This window comes from Coloeus monedula, assembly GCF_965178545.1.
Source record: "Coloeus monedula genome assembly, chromosome: 20".
NCBI classification, from domain to species: domain Eukaryota; kingdom Metazoa; phylum Chordata; class Aves; order Passeriformes; family Corvidae; genus Coloeus; species Coloeus monedula.
The window spans coordinates 9,851,871-9,873,586 of record NC_138800.1 but is presented as its reverse complement, the minus strand read 5'-3'; the positions used below and the strand labels follow the sequence as shown (position 1 = coordinate 9,873,586).

At 56.6% G+C, this 21,716-nt stretch overlaps 2 protein-coding genes across 6 annotated transcripts in view; one reads left to right on the top strand and one right to left on the bottom strand.

Moving 5' to 3' along the window:
- Positions 1-3,917, top strand: part of SYNRG (synergin gamma) — a 37,421-nt gene extending 33,504 nt beyond the window's left edge. For 3 of the 5 annotated variants that reach the window (XM_082294659.1, XM_082294660.1, XM_082294658.1), the window contains one exon: positions 343-3,917. In XM_082294659.1, the coding sequence (XP_082150785.1) occupies positions 343-474 (132 nt within the window). In that variant the 3' untranslated portion in view covers positions 475-3,917. The remainder of the gene's footprint in view (positions 1-342) is intronic. The other 2 variants (XR_014226993.1, XR_014226994.1) reach the window with 2 other exon arrangements.
- Positions 3,918-4,914: 997 nt separating this feature from the next.
- DUSP14 (dual specificity phosphatase 14) lies at positions 4,915-17,009 on the bottom strand. Its single transcript, XM_082294389.1, has 3 exons — positions 16,887-17,009; positions 8,145-8,241; positions 4,915-6,927 (listed from the first exon to the last, which is right to left on the bottom strand). The coding sequence occupies exon 3, from the start codon at positions 6,807-6,809 to the stop codon at positions 6,213-6,215; it is 597 nt and encodes a 198-aa protein (XP_082150515.1). The 5' UTR covers positions 6,810-6,927; positions 8,145-8,241; positions 16,887-17,009; the 3' UTR covers positions 4,915-6,212.
- Positions 17,010-21,716: the final 4,707 nt, after the last annotated feature.

Here is a 21,716-nt window from a genome sequence, read left to right as displayed (position 1 = left end):
AATTGCACCTGCCTAAGCCACAGCCAGGCTGGAGCCAGGGAAATAAATGCAGGAGCTGTCTGCTGGCAAGCAGGACAGGCTTTCCCCTCGGTAGGGAGGTGGAACAGAACTGAAGATGCAGGAAACAAGGTGAGTTAGCTGCCAGGGGCCACGTCAGGGCTCCCTTCCTGCAGGTGGAGGTTGGCTCAGGTGTGATGGCTGAAGGTTTTGTCCACCTGCAACTGAAATCAAATAGAGTTGATGGGGTGGAGTGCTCAGGGGAGGGTCCTGTGCCAGTTTCCACTCTAGGTGTAGACCCTGGAGTGGATCAGACTGTCACACTTGTTTCAATTCTTCTTGCAGGCCTTTAATTCCGAGACAGATAACTTCAAGCTGGCATACGGGGGGCACCAGTACCACGCCAGCTGTGCAAACTTCTGGATCAACTGCGTGGAGCCCAAACCTCCTGGTCTCATCCTGCCAGACCTGCTCTGAAAGCAGCTGCACTGCAGCTGGAGCTTTGGCTCTAATCATGCAGGACTTGGGGTAACTGCTGTGGTGGAGAGGCTGGAGTTGGGGTCAGGGTTTGAAACGTTTGGGGTTGATTTTTGGACCAAAAATCAACAGATTAAAGCCACTGTTACGGACGGTGAAGAATTCACTTGTAATGGCCAAGGTTTCAGAAATAACCAGAAAATATGTAGTATGGCAAAAAAAAAAAGTGGCATTCCAGTCTTTCTGAACATGAAAATGTTATCCTGTGTAAAAGCAGCCTGGTAACCATGTGCATAAACCTGGGAGAGGCCAGCATGGAGCTTCCCAGAGAATCTGGAATGCTGGGCTGATTTGCATAGAAACAACCACTTAAATACTTGAAGTCTGTATTTGCAAGCAAATCTTTTCTTTAGCGTTTTTGGGACATGCACCTTGATGTTCTGTTGTGATACCACAGCACATGAGTCACAGCAGCATCCGAGGCAGAATGAATTATTGACTCAGGAGGAGAAGCTGCTGGATGTTTGTACCTCCACTGCTCCATGCTGGAAGTTGTACTGGATGCAGACCTGGTCAGTGCTGGGAGGTGAGGACTGGAAAACTGTTGTAATTCTCCCCGTGCTATCTGGATTCTGTGGGGCAGGCAGCTGGAGTTTGAAACTCGTGGTCTTTGTTGTAAATCCAGATAAACTTCTCTGGATTTGTCCTGAGTTCCAGGTATGATTTTGTCTCTCCTGACATTTTGGGAGCTGCATGGCTGCAGCACTGCTGAAAGCTGGACTCTGCTGATGCAGCACATCTGCTGCTGTGTGGATACTTTACCTTTTTTGGCTGTGGAGATGCTGTTCCCGATGGGATGGGGTGGTTGTGTGTGACTCGTGCAGTCTGGTGCTACCTGCAGTAACGTGCTCCTGTGACTCAGAGCTGGCAGCACAGAGGTGGCCCCTGGCTCCTGCAGCAGGGAGTGGGATTTAACACCCACAAGGATTTAAGCCTGGAATTTGGGGGTCTCAGCAAGCTGGTGTTTGAAGCAGGCATCGTGTCCCTGCTGGTTTGTGGCTTTTGTATGTGCCTCTCTGGACAGGTTTGTGTAACAGACTCTCACTAAATGTTACCTGTACATCTAAAGTACCTGGTTCCTCCTTCAGATCCAATATCCAGAGGACAGCACAGTCAATGGAGTGCTGGTTACAGGATTTTAAACCTGTGGGAGATTCATGGTGTTAAAAGAGACATCCCACAATCCTGTCTAGGTCTGCAGGGAATGAAGTGGAGTGTAAATCCATGGGGTACAACTTTCTCCTTAATTCTTTGGCTTAGTCTCTCAGATCTGTCCCTTTTCTCCAGATATCTCAACAGCTTCTCCAAGTTAATCCTGCCCCCATTACAAGTACCTGACACTGACCTGTGTTTATTTGCTGAAACAGGAATTACAATGAGCAAAACGATGCTTTGTATTTAAAAAACAAACAGCTTGGTTATATGAAACTATTAATTAGCCCAAATGAAAGAATCTTGGCTCAGAGGTGTCTGGCTCCTTCCTTACACCAATTACAATAAATCTCCTTGCTGCCTCAAATTAGCTCATTCACGAAATAAAGCACCATGTGCCTCCAGCTCTGGCTGATCCAGAGGCAGATTTCCCGTGCTGTGCTTCCCACATCCTGCCCAGGAATTACCAAAAAACCAGGGAAGCCACTCATTGATTCTCTCCCTTTCTTTTATTAGGTGGGAAAGAGTTCCAGCACCACAGCTTGTGCCCCCAGCCCTTGTTTCCAGCACAGTCAGGGGCTGCTGTGCCCCTCACCAGTGTTCCACAGGAGTTTGGGGACAGGGAGCCACTGACAGGTATTCTCCAGTGGTTGGGAGAGGCTGGTACTGAGGGAATGCTGTACTGGGGAAAGGGAGTTTACTGTCAGCCTGGGTTTCCACCACAGCTCCCCAGCACTTTGCTAGAGAGGAATTTTTTTCCCTAATTAAAGGAAAACACCACAAACAAGAGGCCACAGAGTGAAATTTAAAGCACCAGCTGCATTGTCACAGCAGCATCTTCCAGCTGGTTTTCCTGTACCTGTTAGCAGGTCAGCCCCTCTCTGAGCTTCATCCAACGTGTCTTTTGGCCCATACAAATAAGGAATGGACATTTACAATTCCAACTGCAGCAGAGCTCACTGGAGGGTGACACTGCTGCTCCCCTGCTCCCACAGAAGGGAGAGCAGCAGGCACCGTCCCTGTCTTTGTGGGGAGCAGGAAGCACTCTGCCATGGGAACATGGGAACGGGAACGTTTGCAGGGAGATCCCCTCGATAAAGGCATTGCACAAGGAGGATCAGCTCGCAGATCCCAGTCATTCCAATGACTCACTGGAGCATTCAGCATCCTCTTGGATGTTGTTGCCAGCCAAAGCCCAGTGTCTTTCCAAGCTGTATCCAAGGTGACAGGATTGTCACAGCCCACCTTCCCCCGCTGCCTCTGCTGCAGGCCCCCGGACACGCTGCCTTCCCTTTGCTTGTGTCCAGTTTCAGACCTGTAACTCCTTTTCCTGCATGGATTCTCTCACTGGAAAAGAAAAATAAGATTTTATTTGTTTTTTTAATCTCTGTGGGACTGCCTTGGCATGACCTGTGGGAAGTGGGGGTTCTGTCTCTTTGTGTATATTTGGAGTTGTAAGGAATTATTTGCTCGGTTATTTAATGTATTTATGGCTTAACCCCGTTGGATTCCTGGTGCTTCCGTGCCGTGGCCGTGGGTGGCAGCTTTTCCCTGAAGCTGGGGGCTGCTCCAGCCTCTTCCCTGCCCCTCCCTCTCTGTGTTTGGCTGTGAGTTCCTGCAGCCCCTCGGAGGTCACCTGTGCCCAGGGAATTGTCACCTCCTGCACTGACTGTTCATTCCAAGGACTTTTCCTCCCTGGCAGCAGCTTCTCCTCACTGGGTTTGGTTGGAGCAGCTCCTTCCCTGAAATCTCTGCAGGGTGTGGGAGTGAGGGTGAAGTTCAGCCCCAGGCTGAGCAGGAGCTGATGGAAACCCACAGAGTGCTCCGAGTCTTGTCAGCTACACTGGGAATCACAAACTTGAAACAAAAGCCTGCCTTTCCAATAAAAGCTGCTATTGTACAAACTGCTGCTGTGGATTTATTTTTAATTCTGGACCTGTATTTAATTCCAGTTCTCAATGTTAAAATAGCAATGTCATCATTTTATGAAGAAGAGCGATCAGAAAACTTCTCTTCCTATTGTGATTTCTTCTCCTGCCCTCTGGGCAAATGTTGTTTTTCTTCCAGAAGTGGTTTTGTGATTACTAGTTGGAGCTGTTTGGGTTTGTGCTGTGCTGGAGTTGCTGCTGATATTTTAAATCCGATGAGCGTTAAGTGTTATTAATTGACTTTGGAACCTTGTTTACTCCCTTAATGCCTGCAATGATTTATAAATCCTGTGTTGAGATTCAAACCTGATGTTCAATAAAAAGCTCATTTCGTATCTGACCAACCTGGGAAGCTGAAATATTTATATCATAAAGTAAGTGAAACCTGCTTTGTGGCTGGGATGGGGAAGGTGTCTCACCAAATACCAAAAGATATAAAATACTTTTCAGACAATTAAGATACCATTTGGAAAAGCCTGTGGGGAGCAGGAAAAGGGGTGTTCCCCTCAAAGCCAATGGGTGGGCTCACAGTACTCCAAGCTAAACCAGGGCTCTCTCTTCTTTGGTTTCTATTCGAGAATGGAGAAAAAACTGGATTTTGAGGGGGAAAACACTTGTGTTAAATTTTTTGCTGTAGTGAATACAAGAGAAGCTTTTGCAATGAAATACCCACAAGCACTAACACTGTAATACAACCTTGCATGGGGATTTCAGGTGCATTCTTTGTTTCCTCCTGTGCTTTATTAGGCAATTTCACTTTTTATAGGTATAACTTCCCTTGTGTTTAAAGTCAATGGAATAATTCAAATTGGAGAATTTTTAACCTTCCAGTTTTTATACAAAAAAATGGTGTTAAATCCTACTTTGCCCATTTTTAGGTAAAGTTTAATTTTGTGAGCAGATTTCAGTTTTTAGCAATTTTTTTCCCTTTAAAATGTCATGTGTTGGAACATCTCCAGACCAATGATTAATCTTGATTTTCACTCTCTAGCTCCTCACTTACCATTTCCCTGGCTCAAGTTTAACTCCTGCTAAATTAGGGAGATGAGTCTCCTGTGTCTGCCTGCCACTGGAACTGGGACACAGCCATGGAACCTGAGCTGGGAACAGCTGATAGCAAACCTCACCTTTATCTCAGTGGGGCAAAACTCATCTGGAAAAGCAGGAGAAAACTCCCTTCAGCCAGAGTTGTTTAAAGGCACTGCTGGGCCTTGGGCTGCTGCTGGAGCTCCGTTAGGGCCGTTTGGAACAGGAAACCAACACGTGTTCTGGTTTAATCTTTATTGATTTTTTTTTTTTTACAAGTATAGAATCTCATTTAAATCAGACAGCGATCGCAGCAATCGGCCTGCTCCTCCTCCAGAGGCAGCAGAAATGCCGGTGCCGTCTCAGGAGCGGGGCTCTCCTGGGCTCCAGTCACACTCCAAGGACCCAGTCCCTGCCCCTGGCCAGGAGCCACGGGAAGGCTTCTCCCAGGGAAGGGCTGGGGCTGGAACGGCTCCCGGCACCCTCCGAGCGAGGCCAGGCCTCTGTCACCCACCCCGTGCGGAGGGGACAGAGCGGAGCAATCCTGGAATGCAGCATAACCGTGAGGACGGAATGGAGGGAGGCAGGAATGGGCTAAGGCAGGTCACCAGCGGCCTCGGAGCTGAGGAATCGAGCGGGTTCACCCGCTGCCAGCAGGCTGGCTGCTGGAACGTTGGCATGCACAGCCCAGCCCCGGGCAGGGGGCCACGCACGGATTCCTGAGTGTCTCTTTGGCTGCCCAGCGGCTTCAACCCTCTCGCTTCTGTCTTGAGCCACATCTGGACAAGATCTGTCGACTTTCCACCCACAAAACACACCAGCATTTTCCAGTAGTTGAAGTGTATTTCGGGACTATTGCCCTGGCATGGAATGAGTGAAAAAGGATCTTGAATTTATTTGATTTGAATTACTCAAATTTTATTTTACTTGTGGCCGACACGGACTGATTCACTCTTTTTTTTTCAGGTTTTTTTTCCCTTTATTTTTTTTCCTAACTTTGAATACGATTAAGAGCTGACTAAAGATCTCAAACACTATATACTGAGAGTCACTATGGATGTTAAAGAAAACACCAGCACTAGCACCACAGCCCCTGTATTCCTGCCTCCCTGGTGCTTGGAAAACCTGCTGCTGTGGAGCAGGGCCTCGCTCGTGCTGCTCCTGAGCCACTACAGGGTTTTGCAAGGAAGCAAACAAGCTATAACAAAATATCCAGGCTGCTACCGCGTCACGAAGCGCACTTGGGTCATCAACTCTGCCCAATGCCTCTTAGGCCTTTCCTTGGAGGATCCTAATAAACTGACTAAAAAAAGAAAAAAGACGGAGGCTTTATGGAAGGAATAAACTTATAATGAGACCTGGTTTTGCTAAATCAGAGATGCAGATGGGAAATCCCCATAGAGAAAAATGCTTTGAAGGGAATCGTTGGCCTTGCAGGTTGGTGAGGTGAGAATTGAGGTTCTGCTGTATGGTAAAGAACCAAAGTTGGCTGTAGAAGGAGAAGGGAATGGCTCCAGTCTGGTCGACTCGAACAGCACGTCCCTTCTGTTGTGCTTCCCGTCTGCAGTCCCATTAAATTCCCCAGTAAGGCATCAGGGGTCTCCTCTCTCTCTCGTAAATGTCTGGGATGATGCCATAGGGTGTCTGTACCATTTTAACCGTGGTCTTCCCAAAGAGCTTCCTCTCGTAGTCTATCAGCTGCCTCCAGAAGCCCACGTTGGGCCGGATCACGGGGCGCCGTGACTTGACCCAGTTGTAGGCCTCGACGAGGGAGACCTTGTGGTACTTCATGAGGAAGGCGATGCAGAGCGTGGCCGACCTGCTGACGCCGGCAGCGCAGTGCACCAGGGCGGCCCCGTGCTTCCGCGCCACGCTGTGGATCTTGTCGGCCACGCTGTCGAAGTACAGGGAGATGGGGGCGGTGGGCATGTCAGCCAAAGGCACTTTCACGTACTCAAACTGCGGCCAGTTGAAGTTGGGGATCTCGATGGTGGCGTTGATGATGCAGGTGATGCCCCGGGACAGCAGCAGGTGCCGGTTGGAGGCGACGCTGCCCCGGCTCAGGTACAGCGAGGGGGTGATCTGGGCGATGCCCCCCAGGGCACCTTCGGAGAGCATTCGTGGAGCCATCAGAGTTCTCGGCAGGGAGTTGTGGCTTCTGGAGGTCATGGAGGATCTTGGCACTCACGCTTCCATTATGGGAAGAGAGCCAACGGGATCTTCAGCCAAGGGAGGGATTGTCTGGGCTGGTGGTGGCAGGACAGCGCGAGCTCCCACTGCTTAGTCACTGCAAAACACAAGCGAGGCCACATGAGCGGGGAGCTGTCCCTGACCTGTGTCTGTGCGAGGGAACAGGAAACCCCAGCTCGCCCTGCTGTGGCCTGGCAGAGCTCCGTGGGGAATGTGGGGCTGCTTTCACAGTTTCACTACCACTGTCCCCCAGGCACTGCCTGGACAGATAGTAAAAAAAAAAAAAAATCTTCCAGCCTAATTAGCTCCAATTACTTGCCAAGGGTTTACCTGTGGGCTTGGACAGCGTCTCACCCGGATCAGCACATGGAAAATGAACTACACCTTTTCCATGCTGAAACACAGCAGCTTCACAGCTGGCCACAGTTCAAAGGGATGGTGAGGAACAGCAGATGCCAGCAATTTCCAGCACGATGCCCTCTCCCCAGTGCCACCCTTCTCCTTTTTTAGGTGTAGGAAAGGCCCCGCCAAAGCACATAAACAGAGGAAAGTCGCTCATTAGGAAAGGCGGTGAGTCACGTCCATCCCCATCAGTCATCAGCTCTCATGGAGGCAGGGGAAGTGTGGAAAGAGTGACCTGGTTATGTCAGAAGCTGAGAGTAAAACCCAAGCAGAGGCTGGGACAGGGGAGGCTCTTGTGCTGCTTTAATGCCTGGCTAATGCTTGGGGAGGGAGACACGCTGCAGAGGCCTGGGAGCGCCCGTGTGAGCCACGTGGCCCTGGAGGGCCCCTGCTCTGATTCCCCCTGCTCCTTTGGGGCATCTCCAAAGCCAGGGGAGAAGCAGGGGGAATGCTCAGGGCCTTGGGGAGAGCGATCTGTCCCTCCAGCAATTTTTAATAGTGTTAAGAGGATCCTTAAAGGGCTGAGAGGCCCCAGCTGTGGCTTCCCCAGCCCTCAGCTGTCTGCCTTCATCCCATGCTCTGGGAAGCACCTGCAGTGGCTGGTGGTGCTGCCAGTGGGTTTTTGGCTCTGTAGTACAGAAACTTAATGAGCATAACATGGGCTCCTCTGTGGCTCTTCCCTGCTGGCAGCTACCTGAGCAGCTCCTGAAGCTGTGGACCCAAAGCTGAAGAAGTTCCTGCCCCAACAAGGTTTTGGCTGCAACTGTGAGCACTCAGCTTCCCCCCACCAGTCACTCAGCTGGAGCAGCAGGGAAAGGTGTGTTGTTTTCAAAGGAATAAAGTTCTTTGAGCAGGGGAAATCCCTGCTCTCAAACAGCTCTTACTGACAATGCAAAGGATTCGGGCACTTACGCTTGGTAACAAAGTCCTGCTCTAAATCACGGAGCGGCACCTGGGCGCTCTGGGCTGCTGAGGCTGGGATGGCTCATAGAGTGTGTCCAACGCTGAGCTGGGGAGAGAAAAGAGCATGATTTACTGGGATCTGCACTGGACTCTATTTATGTGGTTGTCCAAGAACTGGAAGGGAGGACCACGGCTTCCCCAGGGAGAGACTGAGGGCTCAGGGCAGCATTTGTTGCCGACACCGTAACGTCACCAATTCCTGCCAACACGGCACTCAAAATCACAGTGAGCCCAGAGGAATCTGAGGCTGGCACAGAAGTCATGGTTCAAAAAAAAATTAAGTTGTTTAAGTAATTAATTTTCTCTAATGTCCCCTTCAGCATTGGCCCAGGCCCAGACAGCTGGGGCACGTCTGTCCTTCTGACAGAGCCCGAAGCCACCCACTGGGGACCCCCTGTTCCCTGTTCCTGTGAACGGCAAGGGGCAGAGCTGATGCTTGAGCCACAGCATCCTGCTCCCGAGAAGCCGAGGATGGGGCCAGCATCCCCTTCTTTTCCCACAAGCCCCCAGAGCAGAGGAGAATCACCTGGGAAATGCTGCTGGACTCCGGCAGAGCGAGAGCAGCGCCTGCCCCAAACCAGCTCTGAGCAAGGCGGACCCTCCAGCTGCTGCGGGGGACCCGGAGCACTCCTGAGGCGGTTTGGGAAGGGCTTTGCTGCTTTCCATAAAGTGGTTCCTGTTTGCAGGCAGGAACTTATCCGGGGATTTGCATGTGACAGGCTGGGCTCGCTCTGCCAACTCCGGGGCCGCCGCGCTGGCGGCAAACGCTCGCTCATCTCATCTCTTATCTCATCCCATCCCACCCCTGCCACGGGACACCTTCCACTGTCCCACGCTGCTCCAAGCCCCGTCCAGCCTGGCCTGGGACACTGCCAGGGATCCAGGGGCAGCCCCAGCTGCTCCGTACAACCTGTTACACCCCAGCTACACGCGACATCCCCAGGGCTCGGAATGGCCGACACCGGGCGGCACGGCTTCCACCCGATCCGGAGCAGCTCTCAGCCAGAAGGGCTCGGTGTTTTGGAGAGAAGCTCATTATTTAAGCGAGGGATAAGGCTGCTGTGCCCGCAGCCCACGTGCCTAGGGGCTGCTGATGCCCAGGCGCTGGGGGACAGCCACCAAGGCAGCGGGGCGGGTGCCAGCGTCCCCTCCCGTGTTCCGGCGCTCGCAGCGGGAGCTGGCTGGGATGCCACCGACTGCGCCGCGCTGTCTCAGGCATGTGACAGAGCCACGCTGCTGCCCACACACACCAGGCTGAGCAGCTGCTGGCGTGCGGGGAGCTGGGAATGAAGGGGCCTCGTCTGCCTGGGCTGGCAGCGGCTCCTGCCGGGTGCGGCGCCTTCGGCTGAGATCGGGAGCTCCCCCAGCCTTCATCCGTCCCCAGGGCTGCACCCCGGCATCCCTCCTGCCCGGCCCCAGCTCGGGCAAAGCCTGCCCCAAAGTGCCCTGTTTTGCTCCCGTGAAACTCCCTCTGCCTTTCCCAGCACACCCGCGTTATCCCACCGCATCCCGCTGAAACCCAACACTGTTGCTCTTCGCGCAGCCATTCCCCTCATTGTGCTGGGGCAGAGAAAGAGAAAGGGAATGAAAAGCCTCTTCCCAGCCGTTGTCGAGCGCAGAAAAAAAGCAGCAAATCGCTGAAGATGGAACAAAGCACACACACAGCCCGGCGTGGCTGTGTCTGGGAAGGCCGGTGGCACAAGAGGCTCCCGGCAGGGCACAGGGAGAGGCACCGGCCGCCTCCTTCAGCCTGGGCACTGCCAGGGGACTGCAGGGTACAGCCAGGATGCACCACCTCATGCGAAATAAAAACCCCACCTCTTCTCCCATTTCTCCTTGGTAGGGGCTTCTGAGTGCTGGCACAGGCTGGGGACTCACACCAGCCCAAAGCCGGTGTCCTGGGGTGCTGGAGCCTGTCCTGACTGTCCTGCCGAGGGGCTGGATCCAGAACCATCCCTAAAGCAGCACTGAAAGTGCCTTCCAAAGGAGCTCGAATGTCACTGGGGTTTCCTGCAAAGAGCTGACATTCCCAGAGGGTGCACATGGTCCTTTGGGAGAAGACTGCCTGGCAGTGGGCTGGTAGCAACCAGGTATTCCTGCCACCACATCCTCCTTTTTCTGAGCTGACTCCAGTTAATGAATTAATTAATCTTGTAGCAGCCCTGACCCACAGTAAATCCCTTTCCAGACTGTGCCTTGCTCTTGCCCATGAGCAGAGCCCAGCCAGTGTCCCATGGGGAGGGCTGGGACACAGGGGTGGCAGGGGGTCCCTGGGGTGGCAGGGGGTCCCTGGGGACCCTGGTGCAGCAGGGGCAGGACCGGAGCAGCCTCCTCCCTCCCCGGCAGACTGGTGGGTTCTGCCATTTCCCTCCTCTGCATAATCAGGGGTGGGGGAAGCCAGTGGGTAATTACAGCCTGGAGAACACTCTGCTCTTCAAAGCCTCCAGGTCCTTTCCCAGCGCTCCTGGCCAGCACCATCCTCAGGTTTATGGCGAGGGGACACTTCTCCAGCAGCCATCCAGCCTGCATCTCGCCCTGCACCCACCGGCTCTCTGCAGCTCCACGGCTCAGGTGGGTCCTTCTGCTGCACCTCGAGGCTGAGCTTCGCGCTTCACCTGTCTCAGGAGGAGGGGCAGGTGCCCAGCCCGGGGTAGCTGCTCCCATGGAAGGCTGGTTGTATCCCAGCTGGGCTGGATCTCCTGGCCTCAGAGCAGCTCCTCTCCAGGTAAGAGGATTTCCACAGCAGTGCAGCAATCCCGATGCCCTGGTTGGTGTTTTGGTGGTGCAGCCCCCTGGAAAGGTTGCTGCTGGCAATGCTCATGGCTCTGCTCTTCCAAATCTTGCAACAGCTGGAGTTTGTTTCTCTTGCTTTCATTCCTGGGAACGCAGTCCTGTTAACAAAGGCTGAAATTCCCATGGGAAAGCACTGCTGGTTCCTGGACCTCCTGAGAAAGGCTTGAAAACACCTCTGGAAGCTCAAATGACAGAGGCAAACAGGGTGAGTTTGTGAGTTAAATACCATGATCTCCAGGACAGGAGGGAGAACTGGTTGGGCTCTACACAATGAGCTGGCAAGTCTGAGCTTCTGCCTTCTTATTCTGGTGCTGCTGGGTGGTTTGCTCTGATTTTTAAGGGGTTTTTTTGTTGGTTTGTTTTCTTTTTTTTTATCACAGCTCCTCTGTCTTGAGAGCAGAGGCTGTGCCTTGTCCCTGAGGGACTTGAGTAAGACTTGAGTTTCTGTCGGGTTGTGTGCCACTAACACAACCATGGGGCTGGTACCTGGACAGGTGAGAGCTCCCCCAGGCCTCTCTCCCTCTGGACCCTGGGTTTAGTGCAGGGTGGGCCCTGCTCTGCTCATGGAGCAGAGACACTGAAGGCCCTGGTTTAATTCCCAGATCATCATCTGGGATTCGAGGCAGGTTTGTGGGCTGGGTGTGCAAAATGTCAGTACTGAGGCAAGGCCTCTCCCCCCTCCCAGGAGAGGAAAAGTTATTCATTTTGGAGATGACAAATGCTCTCTAATCCTGCAGTAAAGAGAAGAGTCAATATCGCAGGCGCTGAATGAACGAGCCTGCTCAGGGCTCTTCCCAGCCAGGCTGAACAGCAAATTGCTTCAGAAATGGTCCTGGAGAGTGGCATTTCAAATACATTTCAGCAGAGAGCACAAACTGCAGCCATTCTCAGGTCAAGGCTTGCTTGTGCCAAGTCCAGGGGAGTCCGAAGTGGAGCTGGGAGGGGAGAGGATGTGTGGGAGCCGCCGGCTCCTCGCTCCTCTTCCCAGCCCTCCCACAGCCCTTTGCTCTGCTGGGGCACTGCTCTCCTGCAGGTTGTGCTCCTGAGGCCATTACAGGCTCCTCTCGCATGGGTCAGAGCCATCGGCACATCCTCACGATGGAAAGGTCGAGTGGTTCGGGTTTGGAATGGGAGAGAAGGAAGGGGAGCAGGCAGGGCTGGCGGGGTGATCTGGGCTGAGACAGAGGATGCTGCGACCGAGCCCTGATTGATTCTGCTGGCAGCCTGTGCTGGCCTCTCCGAGCAGGATGGGAGCTGTCAGATGTTAAATCAAGATAATAATCTGTCTGCCCGGAGCTCTGAGCAGGCCTGGCTGCTTGTGCAGCTCCCAGCACAGCCGGGTCCCCACGCTTGCCAGAACACACCAGGAACTTCCCAGAGGATCCATGAAAAGGGGAATCATGCCCAAAACGCACAACAAGACACCCTGCAAACAGTCCCGGGCTCTCCTGGGAAGCTCAACGACCCCAGATCAAGCAGTTCAGTCCACAAACAGAGTCCTGCCTCTCCCCCGTGCCTGCAATCCGGGCTGCTCCCAGAGCCCAGGCAGCTCCCCAGGCTGCAGGGCTGGCGATCCCTCGGGAGCTGCTCCCTTCAGAGGGGTGACAGCTGATGCTCCTGTGTCACGGCCGCGTCCCTCCCGCTGGCACCAGCGGGGTGCCCGGTGCCCTGGGTGAGGCCAGGGCTTGGCAAGGCTCCCCTGCTGCCTCCTGGCTCTGCTGAGGTGATCCACCCTCCACAGCCAGGCTCTGCTCCCACATGGCAGCACCGAGCCTTGGGTTGGCACCAGGCTGAGGGGTGGTGACTCTAACCCAGCCTGAGGTGCCCAGCTGAGAGGTGCCTGAGTGCTCTGCCAGCCCCTCAGCCCCTCCTCGCTCTGCCAGCCAAAAGCTCTCTCCCCAATTTGCCATTCTCCCAGCAGGAAAAATGGGCGGTGAGGCTTTTGGATGGATCCATCTGAGGATGCCACTTGGCCCCATGGGCAGGGTCCCAGGCTGCCAGGCAGGGCAGCAGCTCGGCTGCCTCTCAATTCCCACTGTCACCAACTCCTGTGACAGCAGAGCTGCCTGTGGCCACGCTGCAATCCCTGTCACCCTGTGATCCCTGCCATGCAGCCACCCCCTCCACAGTGGGAGCAGGCAGGGCTGGATCCTGCCAGCTGCCAGCCAAACCTCTGGCCACAGGGAGAGCTCCCGGCCGTAGGGACGGAGTGAGATGGGGAGCAGGCGCAACCTGGAGCACGCTGGTATTTATAAATCCTTGCTCTGCTCTGAGGACAAGCCTCCCTCGGCAAGCAGCAAGAGGATTTGATGCAAGAAAAACAACCATCTTTCTTTTAAAAGCCACGTCCGTGCTTTCAGAGCCATAGGCTCTGCACACCAGTCACTGGGAGAGCACAGCGGGGGCATGGGGCTCCCCCAGTACAAACCAGTGGTGTGGCCACCTGCATCCTGCTTAAAAACTCTTGGTAGGTGCATGAAATGCTTTAAAAACCAGAATTAAACCTTGAGGAGGCACAAACGGGATCCGACAGTTGTGTGCAGCATCGGTTCCCTACTCGGCTGAACACCAAGGGCTGTTTTCCAGCCCCGACTGGAGATACCGCCTGTTCTGGAGCACTACAGATTATTCCAGCGCCAGCTGATGGCATCTGGATTGCAGGTGGAGTTTAGGAAAGCTCCCCTGCTCCCCGTGTCCAAGTGTGATGCCGGGGAACATGGATGGAGAGCAGGAGGGGCACATTCAGGGAGCAGACCCACGCCTGGCTCTGGCTCTCAGGGTGCTGCAAGATGGAGCCTTGTTTTTTCCGGAGCCGTGCCCTGCGCAGTCACAGCTGACAGGAGGGACACAATCTCTTCCCTGTTAGCCGAACAAAACACAGGGACCTGGTGTGTTTGCTCGTGTGTGACCCCGCCGGGCCCAGGGCTGTGCCTGCTGCTCGTGTGGCAGGGCTGCAGCTCTGGGCTCTGCCCCAGCCCACCCCAGAGCCCATGAAATTGAAGGCAGCTGCAAATTCACTGCAACGTGTCCTGGAAATGGGCTGGTGCCTCCATGCTGGCACTCACCCGGGCCTCTTCCAGGGGCAATGCCAACTGGTGCACGCTCTCAGCTGCCTGGCTTCTCAGGGGGGTCTCAAAGCCTGGCACCCTGATGAACCCGATGGTGACACATTCCCCTCCGGAGGAATTCCCAGCGGGCAGGGGCTGCCCACGCTTTCCCCACGCTTCCCAAGGCTGGGCAGGGGCTGGCTGGACAAGGGTGGAAGCAGGCAAAGGGGGAGCAGCGGATGTGCCTGCAGCAGCTGTAAGGAATGAGGTCACCTCTGAGCACACCGATGGGGTTGTGTAGGGTAACAGGAAGAGAGGCCAATTTTAATCAATTAGGGGGAAATGGAGTTTACACGGGGAGCTTCCCCTGTGAGCAGCGCGGGGCCAGTGCCCCTCTGCTCCGGCTGCTCCAGCCTGGGGGGAATTCTCTTTTCCAGGGATGCTGTGCAAATTCACATTTCCTCCACGAAGGACTCCTGCCCCCGAAGGGAGGCACCCACACACCCCCCACACTGCAGGGTGGGATGGTGGAAATTAATGAGAATTAATTCTCATTAGCCTGGAAACCCTGACCCACCCGGCCATGGGGTGACTGTGGCAGCACCTGTTGATCCTTCCTGCTGGGAACCCCAAGCCTGCCTGATTATTATCACTTTATACTATTTTTAAAGCAGGGGAGTAGCTGTGTCAGCCGAGCCCACGCGCTGCCTGCACTACAGGTGCCCCGGGAAGGGTGGGCAGTGCCTTTGCCTCCCAGTTCCTGGCTTTATTCCCAAGCATCCAGGGAGCTGGGGCTCCTGTTCAGAGATTCCTCAGCTATTTCCAAATGCCAGAGCCTCTCTGCTAGATGTTTCCCTTTGCGTTATGGCTGCTCAGAGGGTCCTTTTCAAAGGGATAAGTGTGTGCATGTGGTGAGGGTTGTGTACCTGGAGAGGAGGGGCTGGGAGAAGCTCCCATACTTGGTTTGAGGTGTTATCCCACCTTCCGGGGAAAACCACCCTGGGAAGGAAGGTCCTGCAGTGGTGGCAGGAAGCCTGGAAGGCTTCTCTGGTGAACAGCCCTGTGTAGATGGCTCTGGTGGGATCAGTGTGTGGTGCTCACAGGCCCCACTGCCCTGCCCAGGTACCTTTTTCCCACTCCTTATTCCCAACCTCTTCCTGCATGCCCAGGTGTGCAGGTAGCTGGTTCCCTGGGACAAAGCTGCTTCTGGCTCCCAGAGCAGGGATCTGAGACTTTCTTGTGCTGGCTTTGCATCCCTTTCCTCCCTCCTATGGAGCCTGGCTCCATAGATTTCCCCCCACACCCTGCACGTTTCTAGCACTAGAGCAGCATGAGCTCTCTGGCTTTCCAGCTCCGAGATTCCAGCTGGGATCAGGTATTGAATTAAGCCATGCAGATTTCCATCTTGCCCTGACTAACAAGGAAGTAGTGCCAGAGCCCAGAGCCGACCTCGCAGCGAGGGCTCGGATGAAATTCCTAGGATTTCACCTTTGTTCCTGGAGGAAACCGGGATGTCTGTGTCCCTGTCCAGGACCCAGGCGAGCCCTCGGGGGCAGGAAGGACAGGCAGAGCTGCACGTTCACACCTTCCAGGCATAAATCGATTAAAACCTGCTGCATTACTGCTCCCCTGACATTACCAGGGTCACATCAGCCAAGTCGTGGCAGCAGATCTCTGCCAGCGGGGAACAGCATGTGTCCCCCAAATTAGGGATCCTTCCTTCTCATTCCTTGGGAACCAGAGTGCCACAGAGCCCGTCCCAACCACCGGGAACACAGCACACACCAAGGCTTACAGCGAGGCCTGGGGGAGGAATCCACTCCCTGCCAGAGCAGGGGCAGCTGATCCGGTGTATCATAAGGGAAAACAGTGTTTTGTCAGTGCTAATCTGCCACCATTCCGGAGGCAGGGGCATTAGGGATAAACTGAACTTGCAACATGATATTAGGGCATCTGCCAACACTCAAACCTCCAGAATAAAAGGCTCATTTGCTGCCCAGTCGAACAGGTTATAATCCTGCCCCATCTCCCTACAGCCAAATACCACTCATTGATTACTGGTGCTGCTCAAAGCAGCTGCTCCGGAGCTGAGTCAAGGGCCGAGCACGCAACCGGTCTGGACGTGAGGCCGGGCAGCCGCAGGCACGGGCCGGGGTTTGGTGGCACCGGGGTGCCCCGGGAGCGTGGAGGGCAGGAGCCAGGGATGGGTGCAAGGGCAGCAGCCAGGGATGGGTGCTGCACTCCGGCAGACTGACTCCACTCCAGCTCCTGCCAGGGAGGGGTGCAAGGGCAGGATCCAAGGATAGGTGCCCAGGGCAGGATCCAGGGATGAGCGCTGAGCTGGGGCTGTCGAGGGCAGGATCCAGGGATGGGAGCGCTGTTACGGCACAGCCCGTGGTGGGGCTGGTTCCACGCCGAGGAACCACCGGAGCTCTGCCAGCGGCTGCTCTGGTGCAGCTCTGAGGTGCCCCCCACTCTCCCGCCGGGCTCAGCCGGGGTTCAAGCACCGACCACCGGCTTCTCGCCGCGTCCCGCTCCTTTGGGCACCCCCGGCAGAGCCGCCGCTGCCCCGTCCCACCGCAGCGGGGCCGCACCCGCCGGGCACGGAGCCGCTGTCCCACGGCACAGCCCCGGCACCGAACCTCGACGGGGATCAGGGGGCGGAACCTCCCCGCGTCCCGTCCCGTCCGCGCGGGCACACCCGGGGCCACGCCGGCGGTCCCCCCGCAAGGCACCGTACGCGACCGGGCAGGCTGGCGGCAGCGAACACAGCGGAGAACGGCGGGGCCCCCCAACCCGAGCCCCGCACCCCTCCGAGCGCCCCGCTTCCCCCGGCCCGGCCCGTGCCTACCATGGCTCCCGGGCGGCGGCTCCGCGCTCCCTCGCGGCCGTGGCGGCGGCGGGCCGGGACTTTTATCGTGCTCGGCCGGCTCCGTCTCGGCGGTGCCACCTGACCGCGGCTGCCGGGGCCGCCCCCGCCCGCAGAGCCGCCGTTACCAGGCTACGGGGGGCGGTGCGGCCCGGCCCCCGGGCGGGGGCTCCGGGAGACCGGCCCCGCTTAAAGGCGCCGCCGCCGCCGCCGCCGCGGCCCGCGGGTCCTGTGTGGGGACGGCACCCGGTGTGGGCATGAGACCCGGTGTGGGAACGGCACCCGCTGTGGGGACGGCAAAAAGGCAGGCCCCAGGGGGGGACATGACCGTGTGTGGGGACATGACCGTGTGTGGGGACACGCAGGAGTCCCCGTGGGGTTGGGGGCAACTGAGCGTCCTGTGGAGAAAACACGGGGTCTCTGTGGGGAAGGGGAAAAGCGAGGCGCCCTGTCGGGACACATCAGGGTCCCGGTGGGGATGTGACTCTGTGTGGGGGCAAGTGGGGATCCCTGTGGGGATGGAAACAATGGGGATGTGACAGGGTCCTTGTGGGCATGGAGTCAATGGGATCCATGTGGGAACACGACAGGTGCCCTGTGGGGATGGGATGTGTCAATGAAGGGATATGGCAGGGAGAGGTGGCAGGGTCCCAGTGAGGACAGGACAGCGTGTGGGCATGTGGCAGGGCCCACGACATCCCGTGTTGGAGATGGGACATGACTTGTCCCCGTGGGGACCCTGCCAGTGTGTGTGGGGACACGATGGGGCCCCTTTGGCGTTTGGGACATGCCAGAGTCCCTCGGCTCGGTGGGTGCTCACCGGGGAGGGGGCCAGCCCTGGGAGAGAGGGTAGCCTGGTTTTTGTGACTCAGGACATCCCAAGCCACAGCCCCTCCACATGCTGGGAGCACGGTGAAGGAATTTCGGGTGGTCCTGAGGCTCCCAGGGCTTCTTGTGGCACCGTGCTGGGGGCCAGGCTGGACCCTTGCCCAGGGCAGAGTGGGCTCAGGTCTCTGTGGAGAGATGGCCTGGGCTGGGATCCCCATAGAAGGATGCCATGGGCTGGGGGATCCACACAGCAAAGGGGAGAGAGAGTTTGGCTGGAAACTGTGGGATTAAGGTGAAGGTTCTGCTCCCACCACCTCACCACCATGGCAGGGACGGGACAAGGCTGGCACTGGGAGAGGAGGAGGAGGTGGGAGGAGGAGGAGGAGGAGGAGGAGGGCAGCCTCTGCCTTAACCCCGCGGCTGCTGGAGCAAAGCGTGGCCACCCCAGCCTGCTTTTGTTTGCCTTCTGGTTTTGTTGTCGCACGCTCCGACTGAAATAGCCCAAATCCCTCATAGGAAGCTTCCCCCAGCCCGAGCCCTCGGCTGGTATCTCGCTCGGGCAGGTTTCATGACTCAGCAGCCCAGATGGAGCCGTCCCTCACAGCCCTCAGCTCCAAATCTGTTTATTGCTCCAGAGGCTGTTTTTCCAAGAACCTCGCTGCTTTATAACAGCCAGAGCTCTCCCTTAAAACCCTGCCTCTCCAGCGAGGGCTCGCGTCACACTCAGCGCGGAGGTGGGCGAGGAACAAAAATAGACAAATTAAGAAAACCTCAAAAGGCCAAAAAACGAAAATGTGAGGGGTTTGGCTCTCCAAGCTTAAGGTTTGCTTTGCCTCCACGTTGCATCAGTTCTGCTGCCTTCCTCGGAGCTGCACCATCTCAGGGGCAGAGACGAATCCCCGGGTGATCACAAGTCTGTGAGAAGCTGAGAGACAGCTGAGCCCGCGGGGTGTCCCCCTGGGGCTGGGGTCCCTGGCTGGGGGCTCGGAGCCCCGGCAGTGCAAGCCTGGGGTGGTGTTTGTTGGCCACGGGCAGCGTAGGGAGAGACGAAGATGGGTTTTGAGTGGCAGCCTGTGGGATTCCCTCCACAAGCATCTAAACCCCTCATTCTCCCTCACTGCCACGAAATGAGAAAAAGGCTCTTGCACAGCTCCAGTTGCTCATCCTGGGCAGTTTTTAACTACTCACACAACTGCAGAGGTGTTTTTAATGATGGTGCAACTCGTGCTTTTAGCCTTCACTCTGCCGGGAGCTTTATGTGTGTTTGATGTGGGACAGAGGATGCAAAGAGGGAAACCTGGGAGGCCTTTGACCCAGGGACACAGCAGGGAACAAAGCTAAAAGGGAATTTCAGCTCCCTCCCACACTCAGCCCTGGCCAGGGGTTTGCTCACGGGAGCTGGGGGCACTTGGTAGGTGGCTGGGAGCTGCTGAGGGCTGGTGTCCTGCCAAGCCCCCTTCTGCCAAGAGCTGTTTTTGTCCAGGATGGATGTTTGAGGGGCAGGTGGGACTGTGAAGGTTTGCTCCTGACCACAGGTGAGGTATCAGGCACTGGGTGCTTTCTGGGACAGCTGCTCACTCTCTGCCCTGGCATGGGGGGACAGCGGGGCCACTGTGGGATCCCCGACCCTGGGAAGGCAGCCTGAGATCCCACCCGTACAGCCCAGGGGTTGTGGGGCAGCAGCAGCTCTCCTCTAAGGCAGACATCATCTTGTGGGCAAGTTTTCCCCCTTCCCATAGGAGCTATGCATCTCTTGGGAAAGTTCTGAAGACTGTGTAGGGGCAGATGCTTGAAGTGGGACCAGCCGTGCTTGTTGACACCCCGTGGTGCCTTGGGGGATGATGGCTTTGGAAGGGTCAGGACTTTGACTCTGATCCTTGTAGGTCGGGATATTCCATGATTCTGTGGACCCACCTCAACCCAGCCCAGCCTGGTGGATGCCCGCTGGCTGTGCTGGGGTGAGCAGGACGCACGGTGGGTCCCGGGCACATTCCCGAAGGGTGCGCCTGACCACGGGCCATTAGCTGGTCATTAGGGCTATTATCTTAATCACGGGTGTTCCCCTGATCTGCGCTCGAGGTGTGCTCAGGGTCACGAAGGCCTGCTGAGAGGGGAGCAGGGGCTGCCTTCCGCAGCCGCCATCCATCCATCCATCCATCCATCCATCCATCCATCCATCCATCCATCCTTCCTTTCCAGTTGCCATGGCTACGCCAGAGTTTACTCTTCCCTGCCTTCGACTGCCTGCAGGGCATGATGTAAAAAAAGGTCCCCGTGTGAGGCAAAAAGCCCAGGGTTTGGGACCTCCTGTTTTTTGGGAGCAACAACTGCATCCAGGGTGGTCGGACCACGGAGTGACAGGCGCTAAGCACCCCGGCAGCACCCACAGCTCTGCCGAGGGAGCCTTGGAGGTGCTGGTTTGGGGTGCTGCCTTCCCCTCCTCGCCTCCCTGATGGCAGCAGGGACCCAGGGGAGGCAGTGAATGATCTTCTGGGGATAAATGCAGGCGCGGGGCCATCGGCTGCCTGGCGCTCGATGCGAGGTGACAGCACGGAGCAGAGATCCCAAGCAGGCGCTCGGGCTGCGGCTCCTTAATGGGCGAGAACAAACCCCGAGCTTGGGTCACCACGTGGGGCTTCAGTGGCTGAATGTGGGTCAGCGGAGGCCTCGCTGAGGAGGCAGGAATGTCACAGCTCCACAGGGATGTCAAGCACTGCAGGGCAGTCACAGCACAGCAGGGTTTGTTCGCTTTCCAGCGGCACAAGGAGCAGAAAGGGAGCGTATTCCAATCCAAGTTCCCTGGGCAGGGGGATTTGGGCTGAGGGGCTCCCAGGGTGTGGCTGGGGTGCAGTCGGCCATAAGGGTGTGTGACCCTCTCCAAATCCACAGGGTGCTCTGATCCATGGGGCCAGTGGGTGAAACGGGAAGTGTTTCCACAGCTCGGGTGTGTTGGGGCTGTGGGGAGTCACACGTGTGCCACAGGCTTAGTCACCACCGGGGCAATCCCTGGGCCCTGACCCTGCATCCCAGGATCCCTGCCTGCCCCTGGCCACCCAGGTGCCTCATGGAGGAAAGTGCTGTCCCCCAAGGCCAGTTTTCCCTCTGATGGACTGTGGGTGACCGTGGGCTCCACAGGGTCAGGAGGAGCAGCTCTGCTGTTTGTGTTTGTTGCGTTTGGGGTCCCCTTTCTGCATTGACTGGCCCCTCGTTAGGCAGAGGGTTGCAGGGCTGATGTGAAGTGCAGGGCCCCCATGGTGTGGGCTGTGTTTTGGCAGCTCCCTCGGTGAGACGCCGGGGACAGAGGGGTGCCAGGGTGCTGGTTTGTCTCGGGAGGGTGGGGTGAGTTCCACCGTGTGCTCGCCCGCTGAGTCAGGGGCTGAGCAGCCGCGTGAGCCGCGGCTGTGCCCCGTGTGCCTCCGGCCCGGCCGGTGAGGATGCTCCGCGTCCTTCCCCGACCCCTCTCCCCACACCCCGGGGCCAGGCTCTGTGGCCAGGCTGGGGAGCGAGGGCTGACGTGGCCTGGCAGCTCAGCCTCTCCAGGGCGCTCGCTGCACCCTCCCTCCCTCCCCAGCCCAGCCTGCACATTGCTGCCTGCCTCTTGGGCAGCTGAGCTGGGTGGGGACTGGCCCATCCCAGGGACCCCAGACATTCCCTGGAAGCTCAGCCTGGAGGGTGCTCTGAGCTCCTGTCCCTGTTCCATTTCATAGAAGAGGCTGGGGAGTGCTGGTACCTGGTTCATAAAACATTGACTTTCCAGACAGGCTTTGCAGAAGAAATGAAATGTTGGTGATTGTACGGAGAGCTCAGGAGATGCCAGGGTGCATTCCCTGGAGCAAAGGGTGATCCTTGCTTGTGGCCACGGAGAGCCTGTGGTGGGGCAGGCATTGCCCAACAGCTCCCACTCCATGAAACCCAAAATGCTGGACACCTGTGTGCTCTGAGCTGCTGCTTGACCCCATCTCTGGGTTCCCCATGCTCTTCCTG

Excerpts from the sequence above, each read along its gene's own strand:
- DUSP14 (XM_082294389.1), bottom strand. The coding sequence starts at position 6,809 with ATGACCTCCAGAAGCCACAACTCCCTGCCGAGAACTCTGATGGCTCCA.